Raw genomic sequence first — 20319 nt, 5'->3', positions numbered from 1 at the left:
ACCGTTTTATTGAGACATCCAGATCTTTTAGACAGTCCACAATTGTGCTTCTGTGCCTCTGTACTGCATTATGATCTGTCTGCACAGTCTTCAACAAAGATGTCAGAGCTACATATCTATGTATAATAAAGATCCAAAAGAACAGAGTTAAAATGCAAAAAATCCAAGGCAGTTTTCTTCTGCCTAAAAGGTTCACAGATTAAAGCAAAGTGCACATTTAAAAATATTAAAAAGGAGAGTATACAAACTTTAGCATTTTAAGACTAAGGAAATACTATAAATATAAAATAGTAGCAAGCAGGAGTAGACTTAATTTAGATTTGCATTCATGGTTAATTACATTTAACTCTTCCAAATAATTACATGGGGATGGCAAAATATTTCACTGAGATAACAGATTGCTTTATGTGAGCAATCCAGCTTTGAGCCCAGTTCTCACTGCACTGAATGAAGCTTTGGAGCTGTGGTTTCCTTCATTTTCTCTCTCCTTCTTTTATCTTTCTCTGTATATATTTGAAAAGTCATGTTGGAGCAGTGAAGCCCCAGCAATAACAGTAATAACAAAAACATTTATGATATCTTCTCAGGCTTGAATCCAAAAATACAAGAAGAAATTATTTCCATTTATATTTTATCTGCTTCTTTTTTTAAATAAAGGTAACAAAATTGTCAATAAAAATTTAAGATCTAAGTATTTAAAAGTTCTTCAGGGAATCTTTTAAGTGGCATTAGCAGAACACTTGCCTTGTATGCATGAGGCCCTGAGTTGAATCTCCCATACCAGAATAACAACAAACATAAAATAAAGAGAAATTCATGGATGGTGAAGCACTGCTTCCCATAGTCTATCTATCTCTGTCCACTATCTCAGGAAAAATAACTAAAATTAAAACTTGGGCCAGGGAAGTGATTCAGCACTTGAATTTGAGACCAGGTTTCATATCTAGCAACACATAAAAAATCATGTTGAAAGGATAATTAAGAGTATCACAACAATTATTCCCACAATTTTTCATACTTAACATGGTAACAAATTTTTTCTCCTAACTAAAAAATGAAACGGGGGGGGGGGGGGAGGGAGAGAAGCAGGATATAAGAATATAGGATAAAGGAAACTGTAAAAATAATACTGATAAATTACTTTTTCTTTTCTAAAGCAAATGAATTTATTTAACAAGACAGAAGAGAGAGGAGGACGGAACGCAGAGAGAGAGAGAACTACTCAAACATAAATAGTGCAGAGGACTGCACCTGAAAAGCCTATGCTCTACCCACTGAGCAATCTCTCTGGCCACTCATCTACTTTTTTAAAAAAATAACTAGAGTTCATAACAATCTAAATTTACAAGCTAAAATGCTATACTTTCTTTTTAGAGCAGGTGTCAGGTAACTATAGCCTAAAATAAAATAAAAAAAAAAAATCAAGCCTTTTGTTATCTGGTTTTTGGAAATCAGTTTTTGTCAGAACAGTCATACTCATTATTCATACAGACTGTAACTACTTTGATGTCATGAGGAAAAATATTTAGCCTAAAATAATGACCATCTGGTCCTTATAGAAAATAGTTTGCTGACTTCTGATTTACAGTATAAAAATGCATAAAAATTAAAAGAGACAAAGCCTAAAATTCTTTTTCTTTTTCTTTTCCTTAATTTTTTTTTCCCTCCAGGGTTATTGCTGAGGCTCGAATCCACTACTCCTGGGGGCTATTTTTCCCTTTTGTTCCCCTTGTTGTTTATCATTGTTGTTCTTACTATTATTGTCACTGCTGTTGTAGTTGTTGGATAGGAGAGAAATGGAGATAGGAGGAAAGATAGACACCTGCAGACCTGCTTCACTGCTTGTGAAGCAATCCCCCAGCAGGTGGGGAGCTGGGGGCTCAAACCGAGATCATTACATTAGTCCTAGCTCTTCACGCCAAGTGAGCTTAACCCCCTGCGCTACCACCGGACCCCCTCTTACTCTTTTTTTTTTTTTTACCTCCAGGGTTATTGCTGGGGCTCAGTGGCTGCAACAGAATCTACTGCTCCTGGAGACTATTTTTCCCCCTTTTGTTGCCATTGTTGTTTTAGCCTTGTTGTGGTTATTATTGTTGTTGATGTTGTTGTTGGATAGGACAGAGAGAAATGGAGAGAGGAGTGGAGACAGAGGGGGGGAGAGAAAGATAGACACCTGCAGACCTGCTTCACCTCCTGTGAAGCGACTCCCCTGCAGGTGGGGAGCTGGGGACTTGAACTGGCATTCTTAGGCCGCTCCTTGGCGCTCTAAGCCATATGCACTCAACCTGCTGCGCTACCACCTGACCCCCTCTTCTTCTTCTTCTTTTTTATATTTATTTTCCCTTTTGTTGCCCATGCTGTTATTATTTTTTTTGTAGTTGTTATTGATGCCGTCATTGTTAGATAGGACAGAGAGACATGGAGAGAGGAGGGGAAGACAGAGATAGGGAGAGAAAGACCTGCAGACCTGCTTCACCGCCTGTGAAGTGACTCCCCTGCGGGTGGGGAGCCAGGGGCTTGAACCGGGATCCTTAAGCCGGTCCTTGCACTTTGCGCCACGTGCACTTAACCTGCTGCGCTACCACATGACTCCCCTGACCCCCTCTTCTTTCTTTTTTAATGCACTGCTCAGCTCAAGCTTATGGTGGTATTGCGGACTGAACCTGGGAACACTAGAGCCTCAGGTATGAAAAGCTTTTTGCATAACCATTATGGTATCTCCCCAGCCCTAATCCTAAAATTCTTTATAATATTTTAAGCCCAGACTAAAACAGAAATCCTGAGTCACTTAATATAGTTAGATATCAATTAATACATGTGTGATCTTGAGCAATGTCACTCTTAAAATCACTGAGTTTATATACCAAAATAAAAGCTCCCTCCCCACCCCACCCCCGTTAACATACCTAATATTCTTGTCATTGTTCAATAAGAAACGACCCAGGATATTTATGGCTAAGACCTAAAGAGAAATAACATAAGTAAAAAACTTAGGACAATTAAGTATTTATTTTGTTTAACAATAACTTCATGACCTCTGATGGATATAAAGTAGTTAAAGGTTATAGCTGGGTGTTTGAAAGATTGGTGGGGGAAAATTTGAAGACAAACACTTAAAATTCATATTCTTTTTTTTGTTTTTAGTGATTAAATACTGATTTACAAAATTATAAAATAGTAAGAGTATTATTCCCTACAGTTCCCACCACAAAAGTTCTGTGTCCTCATAACCTCTACTGGAACTGCAGTAGTTCTCTCATGTCAACTTTATGTGTATACATAACATTTGGTAATAATTCCTGGTAGAATTAGGACTCAGAATTGGGATTCATTTTCCTCTATCCTTCACGCTCTGGGAGAATTGATCAAAAATACTCTTTAAAATAATATTTTTTGGGCCATTGTCATCAAAACTGCTTGGTACTGGAACATGAATAGACACACTGACCAGTGGAATAGAATTGAGAGCCCAGAAGTAAGCCCCTACACCTATGGACATCTAATCTTTGACAAAGGGGCCCAGACTATTACATGGGGAAAGCAGAGTCTCTTCAACAAATGGTGTTGGAAAAAATGGGTTGAAACATTCAGAAGAATGAAACTGAACCACTCTGTTTCACCAAATACAAAAGTAAATTTCAAGTGGATCAAGGACTTGGATGTTAGACTACAAACTATCACATACTTAGAGGAAAATATTGGCAGAACTCTTTTCCGCATAAATTTTAAAGACATCTTCAATGAAAAGAATCCAATTACAAAGAAGACTAAGACAAGCATAAACCTATGGGACTACATCAAATTAAAAGCTTCTGCATAACTAAAGAAACTACTACCCAAACCAAGAGAGCCGTCCCAAAATGGAAGATCTTTACATGCCATACATCAGACAAGAGGCTAATAAACACAATATATAAAGAACTTGCAAATCTCAACAACAAGACAACAAATAACCCCATCCAAAAATGGGAGGAGGACATGGACAGAATAGTCACCAAAGAAGAGATCCAGAAGGCTGAGAAACACATGAAAAAATGCTCCAAGTCTCTGATTGTCAGAGAAATGCAAATCAAGACAACAATGAGATACCACTTCACTCCTGTGAGAATGTCATACATCAGAAAAGGTAACAGCAGCAAATGCTGGAGAGGGTGTGGGGTCATTCCCTCCTACACTGCTGGTGGGAATGTCAATTGGTTCAACCTCTATGGAGAACAGTCTGAAGAACTCTCAGAAGGCTAGAAATGGACCTACCCTATGACCCTGCAATTCCTCTCCTGGGGATATATCCTCTAGTATCATACTATAGAAATGATCCCTGAAAGTATAGTCTTTGGGGATATATCCTAAGGAACCCAACATACCCATCCGAAAAGATCTGTGTACACATAGGTTCTTGAAAGCACAATTTGTAATAGCCAAAACCTGGAAGCAACCCAGGTGTCCAACAACAGATGAGTGGCTGAGCAAGTTGTGGTACATATATACAATGGAATACTACTCAGCTATAAAAAAAAATGGTGACTTCACTGTTTTCAGCCGATCTTGGATGGACCTTGAAAAATTCATGTTGAGTGAAATAAGTCAGAAACTGAAAGATGAATATGGCATGATCTCACTCTCAGGCCGAAGTTGAAAAACAAGATTAGAAAAGAAAACACAAGTCGAACCTGAAATGGAATTGGAGTATTACACCAAAGTAAAAGACTCTGGGGTGGGTGGGTGGGTTGAGAGAATACAGGTCCATGAAGGATGATGAATGACATAGTGGGGGTTGTATTGTTAAATGGGAATCTGGGGAATGTTATGCATGTACAAACTATTGTATTTACTGTTGAATGTAAAACATTAATTCCCCAATAAAGAAATAAATTATTTTAAAAAAAATGGTGACTTCACCGTTTTCAGCCTATCTTGGATGGACCTTGAAAAAATCATGTTTTTCAAAGTTAACCCAATTAACGAATAATGTAATGATAATATTAACTATCGATTGTCTTTTTGAACCCTAAGACAGCAGGAACCTCACATCTCCACTATAGAGCCCCTACTTCCCCCAGTCCTGGAACCCTTGGATAAGCCCCACTTTCCCGTATGCATCTCCCAATCCAAACCAAATAATATTGCATCTGCCGATCACAACCTAACCAACGCAACGATTGCCACCTCAACATGCTTCACCTCAGACTGTATCCAGAGACTTCACGTGTGGAATGACAACCCTTCAGCTTCATTACTAGGATGAGACCTTTCCTTTTATAGTACACTCTAATTTCATCTCAGGTGGTTCACTTTCTAACAAAGTCCCATAACCTAGATATACACCAGTTTCTGTGAGAGAGAGCTTATGTGCACACGTATCCATAAACTACTGCAAAATATATACCTGAAAGCAGAAGTACACTAGAGTTTGCAGTGAGTACCTCCCTAACACTTCCTCTCCACTATTCCAAGCTTGGGATCCATGATTGCTCAACAAATTGTTTGGCTTCATATGTTAACTCTCTTTTCAATCACCAGGTTCCAGATGCCACCAGGATGCTGGCCAGGCTTCACTGGATTGAAGACCCCACCAATGTGTCCTGGAGCTCAGCTTCCCCAGAGACACACCTTACTAGGGAAAGAGAGAGGCAGACTGGGAGTATGGACCGACCAGTCAATGCCCATGTTCAGCGGGGAAGCAATTACAGAAGCCAGACCTTCTACCTTCTGCAACCATCAACGACCCTGGGTCCATGCTCCCAGAGGGCTAGAGAATGGGAAAGCTATCATGGGAGGGGGTGGGTTATGGGGATTGGGTGGTGGGAATTGTGTGGAGTTGTACCCCTCCTACCTTATGTTTTTGTTCATTAATCCTTTCTTAAATAAAAAATTTAAAAAAAAAAGAAAAAATCATGTTGAGTGAAATAAGAAACAGAAGGCTGAATATGGGATGATCTCACTGTCAGACAGAAGATGAAAAACAAGATCAGAAAAGAAAACAGAAGTAGAACCTGAAATGGAATTGGCGTATCGCACCAAAGTAAAAGACTCTGGGGTGGGTGGGTGGGGAGAATACAGTCCAAGAAGGATTCAGAGGACCTAGTGGGGGTTATATTATTATATGGAAAACTGGGGAATGTTATGCATGTACAAACTATTTTATTTACTGTTGAATGTAAAACATTAATTCCCCAATAAAAAAATATAGTAAAAAAAAAAATATATATATATATAGAAAGAAAAGAAAAGAAAACACAAGTAGAACCTGAACTGGAATTGGTGTAGTGCACCAAAGTAAAAGACTCTTGGGTAGGTAGGTGTGGAGAATACAGATCCAAGAAGGATGACAAAGGACCTAGTGGGAGTTGTATTGTTATACGGAAAACTGGGAAACGTTATGCATGTACAAACTATTGTATTTACTGTTGAATGTAAAATGTTAATTCCCCAATAAAGAAATTTAAAAAAATAATAATATTCTTTTAAAAACCTTATATTAGCAGTAATTTCTAAACGGCTATGTTTTAAAATTTTTATACTGTAGAGGAAGAGCATTGGTATAGCCACTGGGGAGGAATCTAGCAATAACTATAAATACTTACAATGAAAGTATATACTTTCAATAATTCCAACTATAGAAGTTTATCTGACAAATACACTATGTACATAATTGTACAACATACACATTATGGACCCATTATCTGCAATCACAAATGATAGGAAACGTCCTAAATACCCATTAAAGCTGAACTCCATTCAGTGGGATATTATTATGCCATCACCAAAAGATTAAATCCTAGCATATGCTACAACAGTATGAACCCTGAAAGTACTATGGTAAGTGAAATAAACTATACACAAAAGGACAAATACTTTTTATTCCATGTGTATGAGGTACCTAGAGAAGTTAAATTCACAGAGAAAAAATAGTGGATGCCTAGTGCATAGAGGTAGAAATAATGGGAAGTAATTATTTAATGAGTACAAAGTTTCAGTCTGAAAAGTAAAATAATTTCTAAAGAGAAATAATGGTGTTGGTTGCACACCAATATGAACCTACTTAATGCTACTGAAGTCAGACTTGTAGGTGATTAAAATGTTAAATTTTATTTTAGTCACAATCTTTTTTAATGAGGGCTGTATCTATATATAAATTGGAACTAGCTCCAAAATGACATTAAGTGATGAGAGCAAGATGCAGAACAATATATGTGACATTTTCCAAACTCTGAACAATTTAACTTTTTAATGAAGTGCTAATTTATGTCAGTAGTCTTTTTTTAAAAATAAAACCTCTTTTTAAAAGAGATTTTATTTTCTTTTATTTTAATGAGTGAGAGATACAAAAAAAAAGACAGAGAAAGACCAGAGCACTGCTCAACTCTGATTTATGATGGGGCTTGGAACTAAACCTGGAACTTCAGAGCTTGAGGCATGAAAGTCTGTTATATTACGCTGTCTCCCCAGCCCTTTCAGTAGGTTTTTAATATAGAGATGACTATACATGTACAGGCCATCTTTGAAAATGATAGTAGTTTACAGACCTAAGTCTCTGAGATCTCAGGACAATTGCTAGTTTCATTACAAGCCAGAGCTGAGCAGTGCTCTGGAAAAGGGGGGGAGAGGGGGGAGAAGGTAGTACATCTGGCTAAATGCACATGTTGCCCTATGCAAGGATCCAGGATTGAGCCCCTGTTCCCTGCCTGAAGAAGGATGCTTTACAAGTGGTGATTCGGGTCTGCAGGTGTCTTTCTCTCTCCCTATTTCCCCTCCCCTCTCAATTTCTCTCTGTCCTATCAAAGAAAACAGAAAGGGGGTAGGGGTGGGGGAATTGGCCACCAGGTAGTGCCCACACCAAACCCCAGCTAACCCTGTGACAATTTTTAAAATAACAATAATGGATTTAATGCCTGGGGTACCAAAAGTCCCAGATTCAACCCCTAGGACCATAAGTCAGAATTTAACAGTACTCTGTTTTAAAAGTAAATAGAAAGAAAATAATATTATTTCTCACCTAAAAGAAAATTTCAAAGTTTACATGTGAAGGCTACAATTTTAAGCCTTCAAGGGCCAGGTGATGGTGTGCCTGGTTAAGTGATGTTACCTTGGCACAAGGACCCAGGTTTAAGGCCCCAACAACCCACCTGCAGGGGGGAAAAGTTTCACAAGTAGTATAATAGTGTTGCAGGTGTCTCTCTGTCTCTTGTTCCCTCTCTATCCTCCCTCTCAATTTCTCTGTCCTATCAAATTAAATAATTGTTTTTAAAAAATTAAGCCTTCAATGGGAGCTGATACTTCAGATACAAAACAAATCCACCAAAAGCACCATACCACCTGTAACAGTCTTTTTACGAAAGTCAATTTCCAGATGGAATTCAGTTCCAAAGCACTAAGTTCCAAGTCATTTTCTTTTTTAAACCAGAGCACTGCTCAACTCTGACTTATGGAGGTGTGGGGGATTGAACCTTGGACTTTGGAGCCTCAGGCATGAAAGTCACTTTGCATAACTATTATGCTAACTACCCCTGCCCTCAAGTCAATTTTAAAATTTTAAAAAAATATTTATTTATTCCTTTTGTTGTCTTGTTGTTTTATTGTTGTAGTTATTGTTGTTGTTCATGTCATTGTTGGATAGGACAGGGAGAAATGGAGAGAAGAGGGAAGACAGAGACGAGGAGAGAAAGATAAGATACCTGCAGACCTGCTTCACTACTTATGAAGCATCTCCTCTGCAGATGTGGAGCTAGGGGCTCGAACCGAGATCCTTACACCTAAGTCAATTATTTTAAATGAAACATTAGAAGGGAAGCAAAGATTTAAGAAGACTTACTCGTAATCCACTTTCTGACTTAATATCCATGATAGTCAAAACTGTTTCATAAAGAATAGCATTTCCTACATTTTTACTAGTCTCTGTATTAGTGGCAACCTGAAAAGACACAAAGTGCAATACATAAGGGATTAAAAAAAATACTATCAAATAACAGCCACCATTCTACTGTGAGTATTTATATAATGAAAGCTTGGTCTACTTACCTGTGCTAATATATCATTCATAGCTTCACTTGAATCATCATCATTTCGTCCTAAAATTCTTAATAACCGCAAAATTCGTACCTAATGTGCAAAGTATGAGAACTATCAATAAATTATATCTGCCATAAACAGAATTTTAAACATCTATAAATGCATTGTATGCTCTTTCGTCTTGTCCACACTACCAATCACAGCTAAAAGATACTACCACCTACAGAACTGATTCATATAGGTTAATCCAAATCCCTAAATATTACTCATACTACACCTATAATTTAGTCTATAACACTAGTCTGAACTGTGTCACTATTTACTATACTATCAGTCAGTTTACTGCCAAATTTATACATAACATAAACTAAGAAAAAGGACAAAAAATCATTCCATAAGTATTAACACAGACATAAGCCAAATAACAATTATCCAAAACTTTCTTTTGACCTCACCTGCAAAAAGGGGTCACTGATACCAGAAACATCATGTTCTGGTGAGTAGCCGGACATAATGAGGTTCTTTAGAATACGAACTAACTGGGGCACAAGCTGCAAGGGAAAACGTGCATGAGAAAACAATGAACATTATAGAAATTCTCATAAATAGGCAAGGAATTTAGATTTAGGGACGAAAACTAAAGGCCTGAATCTAAGCCAATTCTTCTGATACAATTTACTAATATACTACTTATGTTTGATAAATATATTTAAATGTACTTAAGAAGTCAGAAGGAAATTTGTATTTCATGTGAATTAAAAAGATACATTAGAAGTTTTATGTCATAGTCAAATATGGAAAGATACCACAAATAACAGACTATCAGAAATCCCGTAAGAATCTTAAAGTAAAACAGACCCCTATGTTTTATAACATATTGCATTTCTACTTCTATTTTAATTGGTATACCTATGCAACACAAATATTTTGTTTGTTTATCCAGTCATTTAGATTTACAACATCACAATTTTGTAATGGTACCTGCCACAGACAAAACAACAACACATTATCATACCCAAAACATTACTAGTGATATTATAGTTTTTAATTTTTATTTTATTTATTTATTTTCATTTTACCAAAGCACTAATCAGCTCTGGCTTATGGTGGTATGGGAGATTGAACCTGGAACTTTGGAGCTTTAGGCATGAGAGTATCTTTGCAAAACCATTATGCCATCTCCCCTGCCCTAACATTATAGTTTTAAAGTACACTATTTCAAATAAAAGGAAATAATTCTCTCCTCCTGAACTAGTTCCATCCTTTTCAACAAAGGACAGGAAAAACAAAAGGTGATATATAAAACAATGACTTGACAGAAAAGGAACATGAACAATAAAACAAACAAATCAAAGCTCTATCTAAAATGGTTGCTTGGTATAATACAAAGCTTTTCAGTCACAAACTAAAACTTCAATTTAGCAATGCAAACAGTTCTAATCACTTAAACGGTTAAGAAGTGAATGAAATGAAGTAAATTCCCTCTTTTGGAGGCAATCTTAACAGGCCCAACTGATGCTACTCAAAAAACAATTTTTTTTTCACACTTTTGGATTTCATGGCCTCCCTACTCCCCAACTATAAAAGGGAACTAAGACTGAAACAAGTTGGTACTGGGTGGTGATGCAGCTGGCTGATAGCACATGTTACAGTGCACAAAGACCCGGGTTCGAGCCCCCTGGTCCCCACCTGCAAGGGAAAAGCTTTGTGAGTAGTGAAGCAGAGCTACAGGTATCTCTCTCTCCCTCTTCCTATCACCCCTTCTCTCTCAATTTCCAGCTGTCCCTATCCAGTAAATAAATAAATAAGTAAAATATTGATATAAGTCAAACTATACCCAATCAAAACATGCACAACCCAAAGGTTATTTCTGAATACAAAAATAAATAACTATGAGATTGTTTTTTTCCTCCAGGGTTATTGCCGGGGCTCGGTGCCTGCACCACAAATCCACTGCTCCTGGAGACCATTTTTTCCCCTTTTGTTGCCCTTGTTGTTTTATCATTGTTGTGGTTATTATTATTGTTGTTGTTATTGCTGTTGTTGGATAGGACAGAGAGAGGAGGGGAAGACAGAGAGGGGGAGAAAAAAAATAAGACACCTGAAGATCTGCTTCACTGCCTGTGAAGGGACTCCCCTGCAAGTGGGGAGCCAGAGGCACGGACCAGGATCCTTACACCAGTCCTTGGGCTTGCGCTACATAAGCTTAACCCGCTACGATACCACCTGACTCCCTTAACTATGTGATTTTAAACAAGTTTGGTCTGAACACATCAGAATCAAGTGAATCTTAAGTTACCTAAAGAAAAACAAAAAATCAAATTTGGACCTCTCCAAGATTAAAACTAATATAAGCCATGGAGATCTGTAAATTTTAAACTGAGCACTCCTTAAATATGTCAATTGTTGGGGAGATAAAATTTGTATTAGAAATAAGAATCATATAATTGTTAACTGTTTTGAAATGCTGTAATAAAATAGGAATGGGAGGGCAGGTTTATAGCGCACCAAGTTAAGCACACATAGTACTATGTGAGAGTCTGCAGGTATCTTTATCTTTCTCTCTCCTTTCAATTTCTCTCTGTCCTATCAAATTAAAAGGAAAAAAAAAAAAAAGGTTGCCAGGAGCAGTGCATCGTAGTGCCTGCATCGAACCACCGTGATAAACCTGGAGGAGGAGGAGGAGGAGGAGGAGGAGGAGGAGGAGGAGGAGGAGGAGGAGGAGGAGGGGGGGAGGAGGGGGGGGGGAGGAGGAGGAGGAGGAGGAGGAGGAGGAGGAGGAGGAGGAGGAGGAGGAGGAGGAGGAGGAGGAGGAGGAGGAGGAGGAGGAGGAGGAGGAGGAGGAGGAGGAAGAAGAAGAGGAAGAAGAAGAAGAAGAATCGGGCCAGGCAGTGTCACACCTGGTTAAGTACACATGTTACAATGCTCAAGGATCTGAGTTCAAGCCCTTGATCCCCACCTGCAAGGGGAAAGCTTCTTATTTATTTATTCCCTTTTGTTGTCCTTATTGTTTTATTGTTATAGTTATTATTGTTGTTATTGATGTCATTGTTGGATAGGACATAGAGAAATCCAGAGAAATGGGGAAAACAGAGGGGGGGGGGAGAGAAAGACAGACACCTGCAGACCTGCTTCACCGCTTGTGAAGCGACTCCCCTGCAGGGGGGGAGCCTGGAGCTTGAACCCGGATCCTCATGCCGGTCCTTGCGCTTTGCACCACGTGCGTTTAACCAGCTGCACTACCGCTTGACTCCCAGGGGAAAGCTTCTTAAGTGGCGAAGCAGTAATGCAAGTGTCTCCCTTCCTCATTCCCTTCCTCTTCCTTTCTTTCTTTATCCAATAAATAAAACATTTAAAAAATAAATTAGAAGCCATCTAATTACCAAGCCTTGCACAAAAAGCAACTCTTCTTGTATTCTTCTCAATCTCTGTTCTATACATGTCTTCCATTACTTTTTCTTTTTAAATGTTATTTATCTATTTATTTATTACTAGAGGTTTTGCTGGCATTCAGTGCCTACAAGATGAATCCACTGCTTCTGGTTGCCTTTTCTCTATTAACTATGTTGGAGACAGAGAGAAATGGGGGGCGGGGGGGGGGGGGAAGCAGGCACCAGGCAGTGGCACATCAGGTTAAGCATACATAGTATGAAGTGTAAGGACCTGCTCAAGGATCATGGTTGGAGCCCTCAGCTCCCGACCTGCAGGAGTGCACAAGTGATGAAGCAGGTCTGCAGGTGTCTCTCTGTCTCTTTCCCTCTCTATCTCCCCTCTTAATTTCTTCTGTCTTGTCTGTCTTGTCCAATTAAAATAAAAAATGGGGGAAAAAGAGTGAAAGAGGGCAAGAGAGAGGGCGAGAGAGAAGACCATGCAGTTGGAGGCTGGGTCCTCACACTTGCTAATTTGTGTTTTACAGATTATACCATCAACCAAGCCCACTACTTTTTTTAATATGGTTTGTTTCTTGGAGAAGTTCTTTTAATCTTAAGTTATTATTTTATTCATCACCAAAAAATCAGCACATGACAAGATAACTCTGGGACAAAAAGCACAAATGTAAAAGTGTCCAGCATTATCAATTCTTGGAACACAGATTTATTTTTAAGACAAGAATGCCAGCTAACAAAAATAATAAACAAAATAAGATAACAAAGGGAAAGGCTGCAGCCATGAAAATCAGTTGATGCCCACCTACTTTTATTTCCAAAGTCTTTTAATACTAGTATTTATATTTTAAAAATACTTTTAATATTATGAAAGTTCTAGGTAAGATTAATTAAGAGCAGTAAGGGAGAAGTAAGGTTCTAAGTCTGAACTGAAAGCTCAGAAATACATACATATCTTTTAAAAGTATGAGGTTACCTACACATGGCTCTAAAATATCTACTTCAAAACAAGCAATGCTTTATATCAAGGCTTCAAACTGATCTAGAATTGCCATCACCAAAGTCACTGGGAAACTGCTCCAAGTCTTCAAATGAAGATCAAGTAAAGGCTGAAAAGAAGGCTTACAACTGAAATCCAAGGCTGACTTTGGTGTCAGGAATGTTAAGTGACAAAACAAAAACTAGACAAGGGAGTTAGCCAAAAATGCAAGAAAAAATAACTTGAAATTAGGCATAGCTGCAGCATCAATATATTTTTAAAAGCCACAATTGTGGATGGATACAAGATACACAAAAGCGACTAAGGACCTAATGCCAACATGCACCATCTAAAAGAGGATTAATTCTTACCTTTTCATTCTAACATACAGCAGGATTCCAAACAGACAACAGGAACAAAACATACAAAGCAAGCATTAGGGACAGATACAGGTCTCATACTTATTTTACAATAATTTAATCAAGACATGAACATCTAGGATAGAGGACGGGGGACCTGTCTTCATAATCTCATTAGATCTAAAGTACAAAGTTAGCCCTGTGTATGGAATGATCAGCAACTATAAAAGTAATGTAACCACCCAAAGAACAAGTCTTTCTCCAGCTAATGACTTCTAAAAAAGTAGGGAAAAAAAAAACAAACAGAAATTTCCACTTTAGAATGCCTTAAAGAGGGACCAGGTGATGGTGCACCTGGTTGAGCACATGTTACAGTGCACAAGAATCAAGGTTCAAATCTCCAGGCCCCACCTACAGGGGGAAAGCTTCATGAGTGGTGAAGCAAGGCTGCAGGTATCTATTATCTATCTCCCCTTCCCTCTTGATTTCTGGCTGTCTTTGTCCAATAAATAAATAAATATTAAAAAGCAAACAAACAGTATCTATATACTTTTTTTTTTTTGCCTCCAGGGTTATTACTAGGGCTTGGTGCCTGCACAAATCCAATGCTCCTGGAGGCTATTTTTTCCCTTTTGTTGTGCTTGTTTTATCATTGTTGTGGTTACTATTGTTGTTACCGATGTTGTTGTTCTTGGATAGGACAGAGAGAAATGGAGAGGGGAAGGGAAGTCAGAGAGGGGGAGAGAAAGACAGACACCTGCAGACCTATTTCACCTGTTTGTGATGCGACTCCCATGCAGGTGGGGAGCTGGGGGCGTGAACCGAGATCCTTATGCCGGTTCTTGCGCTTTGCGCCATGTGCGCTTAACTACTGCGCTAACGCCCGACCCCCTTCTATATACTTTAAAAAAAGAATACCTTAAAGAGCGGGTGGGGGTGATCGGGAGATGGTGCAGTGGATAAAGCATTGGACTCTCAAGTATAAAGTCCCGAGTTCAATCCCCAGCAGCACATGTACCAGAGTGATGTCTGGTTCTTCCACTCTCTCCTCCTATCTTTCTCACTAACAAAAAAATAAAATGTTAAAAAAAAAAAAAGAGTCATTAGGGTGGTCTGGGAGATGGTGCAGTAGATAAAACATTGGACTTTCAAGCATGAGGTCTGAGTTTGATCCCTGGCAGCACATGTACCAGAGTGATGTCTGGTTCTCCTTCTCTTCCTACCCTTATCCTTCTCATTAATAAATTGAGAGAGAAAGAGAGAGACAGAGGAAGGGAAGGAGAGAGAGAGAGAGAAGGTGGGGGAGAGGAGTGGGCGATGGCACACTGGGTTAAGTGCACATAGTATGAAGAGCAAGGACTTGGACAAGGATCCAAGTTCGAGCCCCTGCTCCCCACCTGCTGGGGGTTCGTTTCACAAGCGCTGAAGCAGGTCTGCAGGTGTCTTTCTATCTCCCCCACTCCTCTCAAATTCTCTCTGTCCTATTCAATAACGTGGAAAAAATGGCCAGCAGGAGCAGTGGATTCATAGTTCAGGCACTGAGACCCAGCAATAACCTTGGAAACAAAAATAAATAAAAGAGCAGGTGGTGGAACTTTAAAAACCTAGGGGCTTCTATCAGGTAAGTCAACAGTAGAAAAGTCTGTGTTAGGTAAAAGCAATACTGAAGTTCAGTTTGCATCCTAAAAACAAAAAAAGGAAAGAAATAACCTATATTAGAAAAATAATAATATAAAAACAATATAGATCGAGGAGACAGCACAACAGATGAGAATGTCTGAGGCTCAAAACGTACCAGGATCGATCCTTGGCACCACCATAAGACAGACTTGAGCAGTGCTCTCACTTGCACACAAGCTCACTCTCTCTCTTTCATTAAAATAAATAAATCTTTTTTTTTTAATATGACATACAAATAATTCCTGTTTATAATTTGACTTCAGGTTATATTTCTGGGCGTAACTGTGAAAACAACAAATAAAGCATAAGAAAGATTGGCTGCCAACAATTAGAAGATTACTATTATGAAATAGAAAACACTGTACTTCTGCCAGTTTTTATATGTCTAAATCTGGCTTCCAGCCCTACAGCATAGCAGGGCTGGTTGGGTCTTTTATTCAACTCCGTAACTTTCTTTCAAAAAAAAAATTCATGAGTGATAAAATTAAGTGCTGTTCAGAAAAAATAAGTTTTCAATCAAGAAAGGCTTAGGCACAGATTATGACACTTACCTTTCTGAAATGTGCAAGCATGTCTGGACTTCGCTCACACATTTCTGTAAGGAGAACTACAGATGTGTGAAGGACACCTGAAAGAAAAGTACACATCAAAGTGAAAACTGAAGCTATAAAATTCAACTTCACGAAGCAGGACTTTGAGTTCTGAAGGTCAATTCCAATGGGAGAGTTGTATTTTTCCTATTATTATCTTCCAAAGAATCTAAGCATTGAGGTGAACACAAAAGAGGTACTTAATAGATTTGATACTGGACAGGCCAGTGAAATCAAAATATTTTAAAAAGGGAGTCAAGTGGTGGTGCACCTGGTTGCGTAAACATGTTACAATGTACAAGGATATGGGTTCAGTCCCCCAGTCCCCACCTGCAGGAGGAAAGCTTCATGAATGGTGAAGCTGTGCTTCAAGTATCTCTCCCTCTCTATATCCCCCTTCCTCTCAATTCCTGGCTATCTCTATCAAGAAAAAAAAAAAAGAATTATTTAAACAAATTATATGGCTAAATAAGTAAATAATGGCAACCAGTATATTTCTCCTGAGACCATTAAGGCATGTTCACAATCAAAATAAGCTAGATACCATATGTTCTATACTAAATCAACATTCTTAGGTTATTAATTATTCAAGGTATTTCATTATTCTAGATAATCGAAGAAATGAAAATCTTAATAAGCAGCCATAAAGGTGACACAGTGGTTAAGAATTAAGAAGTTGGTCTCTCGTGGTCTGAGAGGTGGTACAGTGGATACAACATTGTAGTCTCAAGTATGAAGTCTTGGGTTCAATCCCCGGAAGCACATGTACCAGAATATCTGGTTCTTTTTCTTCTCCTATCTTTCTCATTAATAAATAAATAAATAAATAAATAAATAAATAAAATCTTAAAAAAAAAAAAAAGTTGGACTCCCAGGCATGAGGCCCGGAGTTCAATTCAATCTCCAGCATCAACCTCTCATTCTTCTCTCTCCCTCGTTAATAAATAAATATATATTTTTTGCCTCCAGGGTTATCTCTGGGGCTCGGAACCTGCACCACAAATCCACTGCTCCTCAAGGTCATTCTTCCCATTTTGTTGTCCTTGTTGTTACTGCTGTTGTTATTGTTGGATAGGACAGAGAGAAATTGAGAGAGGAAGGGAAAACAAAGAGAGGAAGAGAAAGACAGACACCTGCAGACCTGCTTCACTGCTTGTGAAGTGACCCTCCTGCAGGTGGGGAGCTGGGGGCTCCAATCCGGATCCTTACACCAGTCCTTGTACTTTGCGCCATGTGTGCTACTGCCCGGCTCCCTACCTTTTTTTTTTTTTTTCCTTTTTCAATCTTAGTGAGATTTTAAATTCTGAGATAAAATGTATTACAACTTCAAGGTGATTGTGGATGACAAAAGTCGATCTGTGTGTACAAGAATAGCTAAAAAGAACCTCACAACAGTTTCACTAAATAATAAATATGTGTAACCAAACACTCATCTATTCTGTAAGCATATTTTTATCCTTCTAGGACTGAATTATTTAAATTAAGTACACATTATCATTTCTCTCAGAATTTAGAGCATATAAATTTTCTTTACTCAGAACTTACTTAACTGACTTCAAAATGAGAAAAAAAATTAGGAAAAGAATAGCCACATTCTATTTAACTTCCCTCAAGATTTATATAAATATATTTGAGTATACATTTCAAGTTTCTGTTCATGTAAGAAATATAAAATGTTTTTCATAAACCCTAACAGGCAATTAAGAAAGGATTTTTCCTTTTATTATGAAATAACAGGAATAAAGTTTATATATGAAAATCAAGGCTTATAGTACACAGAATAGTAGTACTTTTTAATATAGCACTTTTAAATATAGTAAAAGATGGCCATAAGTAAAATAATAATAAATTTTCTCTGAAGAAATAAATCTCTAATTATAAAACTAAGATCAGTGTAGAGATCAGTCAGATCAGATTTTTCCTGGGAAAGAAAGCACAAGTAAAAAGCAACTCCACTACACTGAGACATAAGGGCCAACGTTGCCTGAAGTTTTTTTCTCTTTCCCCTTTTTCCGTCAACAGTTCATGAGTGCACCCAAGTCACATTACCATGGTTCTTTTCATTCAATAAATTTTTTGTTGCTGGTAAAAACATCTCCATAAGTTCAGGAACCTTCCTGATGACATGAACAGCACATAGTGCTGCCTATAAAAAAAAAAAATAAAAGGACAAAAGATTTATTTCAAGTAAGCAGGGACAACCAATTTCAACAACAAAAACTTTATCAACTAGTTCATCTGCTAGAAAAAAATAAGGCATTAGATATCAGATTTTTATTTATAAACAAAGGACTTTCCAATTTATACTATTACATTAAAAGGAACTTTTAGTTCACCTGCTCACATCTTTCTAAATAGCTAAGTAGAAAAAACTTTCTAGAGTATATAATGGTTAATATGACTTTACCAAAATAACTTGTGTGGTATTTGAGAAAGTTAAAAAAGAAAAAAAAAAAAGCATCCACCTATAAAAATCAGTCCTCTGAATAAGATAAGCAAAATATTTTATAAAAATATAGCATAATACTTCAAATACTTTAGGTCTGATGTTACTTTTAACAGTACCTATACCTTTCCCAATTCACTCTGTTGACATCAAGAAAGAAATCTGAAAGGTAGTTAGCCTCTACTAAGGAAAAGATGGTCTTAGCTTATTCATAAAAAAATGATACATCCAAAGTCTGCCCTGCAATGTAACCATAATTACTAGATGCCACAGTTGAATTGTATAGAAGTTTTGATACATTAATAAGTAGATATTTCAACTAATCCTCATGTTTTAATTGGGGAACAAAAAGTTTTCCAACTTTATAAGAATGCTTTATTTAGTGAAATGATATACTTCTGAAAAAAACAATTCACACATGCTTTAAGAGAAAGATCTAGCTTTAGTTTCCAGCCATTATGATTCTTGAAAAGTTAGGTACTTTCAAAACCTGTCTTATGCCATTAATACAGAAGCACAATAAATGCCAACCTGACAATAGCATGAGCTCACTTTTTAAAAATCAAATTTAGAATTTTATTGAAGTAGCATTGCAATAAAATAATAAGTTTCAGGTGTGCTTCATGTGTTTACATGTTGTACTTATTAATTTTATAAACTTTATTTATAAAGTTTTAATGGTTCGAGCACAATAAAAAAAACCATGTATATAAGTAAAATTAGGTAAAAGAAAAAGATCATCATCCCCCATTATTATTCCATTTAGATACGCTGACTGCAGAAAATAGGTTTTAAGAATTTTCTCAGTATTATCTAGGTCCCAATGGAACTGCCCTTCCAGAGATACAAAGATATGAACAATAGTATGATAAAATTAAGTTCATGAAGATCTGTTTACTATTGCTTCAACTTAATACTCTTTAGAATCAGGTAACTTAGGAAACAATAAGGTCTTGCAGAATAACTCACTCAAATAGTGCACTGCTTTGCCATGTGTGATACCCAGGTTTGAGCCCAGCCCCCACCACACGGAAGAAAGCTTTGGTGCTGCGGTGCCTTTCATTTTCTCTGCCTTTCTGTCTCTATCTTTATTATTATTATTTTTTTAATTCTAGGGCTGATAGAGTATATGCATTATCAGTACTTAGCTCGATATCCAGGTAGCCAACCATATGGGAGTGCCTGCAGGGGAAAAGCTTTAGCAGTAGTGGAGCAAAGCAGTGCAAAAGGGTCTCTTTCTCTCTGGATTACTCTACCTTTCTACCTCTTTCTGTATTTCACTTAAAAGAGAAGAGAAGAGGAGAAGAAGAGGAGGGAGAAGAAAAAGAAGAAAGTTGGAGTGGCAGCGGAGGCCTCCAAGAGATGTGGAGTGCTGTAGGCACTAAGTACCACTGATAACCCTGGTAGCAGGAAAAGAAATAAAAGGCATTCTGACATCTGATGCATATATCATTACTTAAAATACATTTACCACACAGTGAAAGATATATTGTCATAAGAACTTGCAAACATTAATAATTTGCTTCTTCCTGTTTCCTTAATCAATACTCCCTAGTTTAATCACAGAAACTTAATTTCATTAAAGGTTACCTTTTTTCTTAAATAAGAGTTAGAAGTTTTCAGGAGTTTCTCTACCTCTCCTGCAAGATCTCTGCACATCTCTGAGGAGCCCATACAGCCGAGGGTACATAGTGCTAGGCCCTGTACATACTGTGTACTATGATTAAGATCACTGCAAAAGAAAGAAAGATGGTAGAATGAACAAGCTCTGCCTGGGGCTTCCTATTAAAAAGCTTCACGATATAATGACCTAGCCAAGAATGAGTTACCATTTCTCCAGAAAAGAAAATAACAATATTATTTGCTGGGA

General features: G+C 37.6%; 1 protein-coding gene and 1 pseudogene across 2 annotated transcripts in view; both read right to left on the bottom strand.

The window, feature by feature from the left end:
- The window catches only part of AP1G1 (adaptor related protein complex 1 subunit gamma 1), a 64605-nt gene that overhangs the window by 8166 nt on the left and 36120 nt on the right, over positions 1 to 20319 (bottom strand). For both annotated transcript variants that reach the window (XM_060184047.1, XM_060184046.1), the window contains 8 exons: positions 20040 to 20181; positions 18053 to 18149; positions 15965 to 16041; positions 9465 to 9560; positions 9019 to 9099; positions 8813 to 8911; positions 2907 to 2962; positions 3 to 116 (listed from right to left, as the gene is read on the bottom strand). In XM_060184047.1, coding sequence (XP_060040030.1) covers positions 3 to 116; positions 2907 to 2962; positions 8813 to 8911; positions 9019 to 9099; positions 9465 to 9560; positions 15965 to 16041; positions 18053 to 18149; positions 20040 to 20181 — 762 coding nt within the window. The remainder of the gene's footprint in view (positions 1 to 2; positions 117 to 2906; positions 2963 to 8812; positions 8912 to 9018; positions 9100 to 9464; positions 9561 to 15964; positions 16042 to 18052; positions 18150 to 20039; positions 20182 to 20319) is intronic.
- LOC132536350 (small nucleolar RNA U3) lies at positions 4231 to 4334 on the bottom strand (annotated as a pseudogene).

The sequence above is a fragment of the Erinaceus europaeus genome, unplaced genomic scaffold (genome assembly GCF_950295315.1).
Source record: "Erinaceus europaeus unplaced genomic scaffold, mEriEur2.1 scaffold_509, whole genome shotgun sequence".
Lineage (NCBI taxonomy): Eukaryota > Metazoa > Chordata > Mammalia > Eulipotyphla > Erinaceidae > Erinaceus > Erinaceus europaeus.
The sequence above is the reverse complement of the archived record's forward strand: the minus strand, read 5'-3'. Positions and strand labels throughout refer to the sequence as shown.